Below are 1,081 nucleotides of genomic sequence, written 5' to 3' on the forward strand. Positions count from 1 at the left end.
TCCTGCGAACCCGACCAAAAATTGAGGTAATCCGAGCTGTATTTATGGAAAAAATCTCTCTTAAAGGCACTGTTAAAATTGGTGCCTATGATAGGCGTACTGTTTTTATAGACTTCTCTGATGAGCAAGATTGCAAAAATTTCTACTTTAGAAGGGCATTGGAAATGAATGGATTCCAGATGTGGCTTGAAATGTGGAGTCCTGATTTTAGGCCAGACCATGACTGTCCTATCGTCCCAGTATGAGTTTTGCTACCTAAACTTCATTTTCACTACCATTCATGGAATTATGTTAAGCACATTTTGGAACCGGTGGGAAAACCTTTATCTATGGATGTGGCAACTTTTGGCAGAACTAGACCTAGTACATCTAAGGTCAGAGTCGAGATTGATCTCACAAAACCTCAGGTGACTAGAGTTTATGTAGGCCAAGAAGAGGAAACCAATCCTTTGAAGGGGTTTACTCAGAACATTGATTATGAACATGTTCCAAAATATTGCATGCACTGTAAACTCATTGGACATTCTCTAGTCCAATGTAGAGCTGCAATTAAGAAGAAATCAATAGAAGAAACAGAAGATAAGATTGAAGTTGAGCAGACTCAGGCGAGTAAACAATCTGATGAGGAAATGGAGAAAACTAGCAATATGATTTCTGAAAGGAAGGTCAACCAGCCTGACAACAATACTCAAGATGAGCTAAACAAGAAAAAATTGAAAAAAAGAGTGAAAAGGAAACATAGAATGCAAAGAACTGCCATTTCAAAAAAATCATGAAGAGGAAAAAACAGGTAAATGAGCATCTACAACATCAAGTCGAGGACATGGCTCTATTTTCCATAACTGAAGATAGAAAATCAAATGACAACTTTGACAAGCCAATAAGGAATGAGGTCCTGCAACAATCGGATGAAGGGATTGGGCAAGCTTCAGGAATTGATGCTACAAAGGCATCAACTGATAAATTTAATCCTGAAATGAGATCAATAATTGAGAAAGACAACCTCTTTAATGGAACCAACAACCTTGGCACTAATGTCCAGGGACCTCAATCCAAGAGGTTGATGCCAGGAATCAAATGA

General features: G+C 38.3%; 1 protein-coding gene across 1 annotated transcript; it reads left to right on the plus strand.

The window, feature by feature from the left end:
* LOC109236028 lies at positions 330 to 776 on the plus strand. Its single transcript, XM_019402261.1, has one exon. It carries the CDS (start codon positions 330 to 332, stop codon positions 774 to 776), a length of 447 nt encoding a protein of 148 aa, XP_019257806.1.

The sequence above is a fragment of the Nicotiana attenuata genome, chromosome 12 (genome assembly GCF_001879085.1).
Source record: "Nicotiana attenuata strain UT chromosome 12, NIATTr2, whole genome shotgun sequence".
In the NCBI taxonomy this organism is placed as follows: domain Eukaryota; kingdom Viridiplantae; phylum Streptophyta; class Magnoliopsida; order Solanales; family Solanaceae; genus Nicotiana; species Nicotiana attenuata.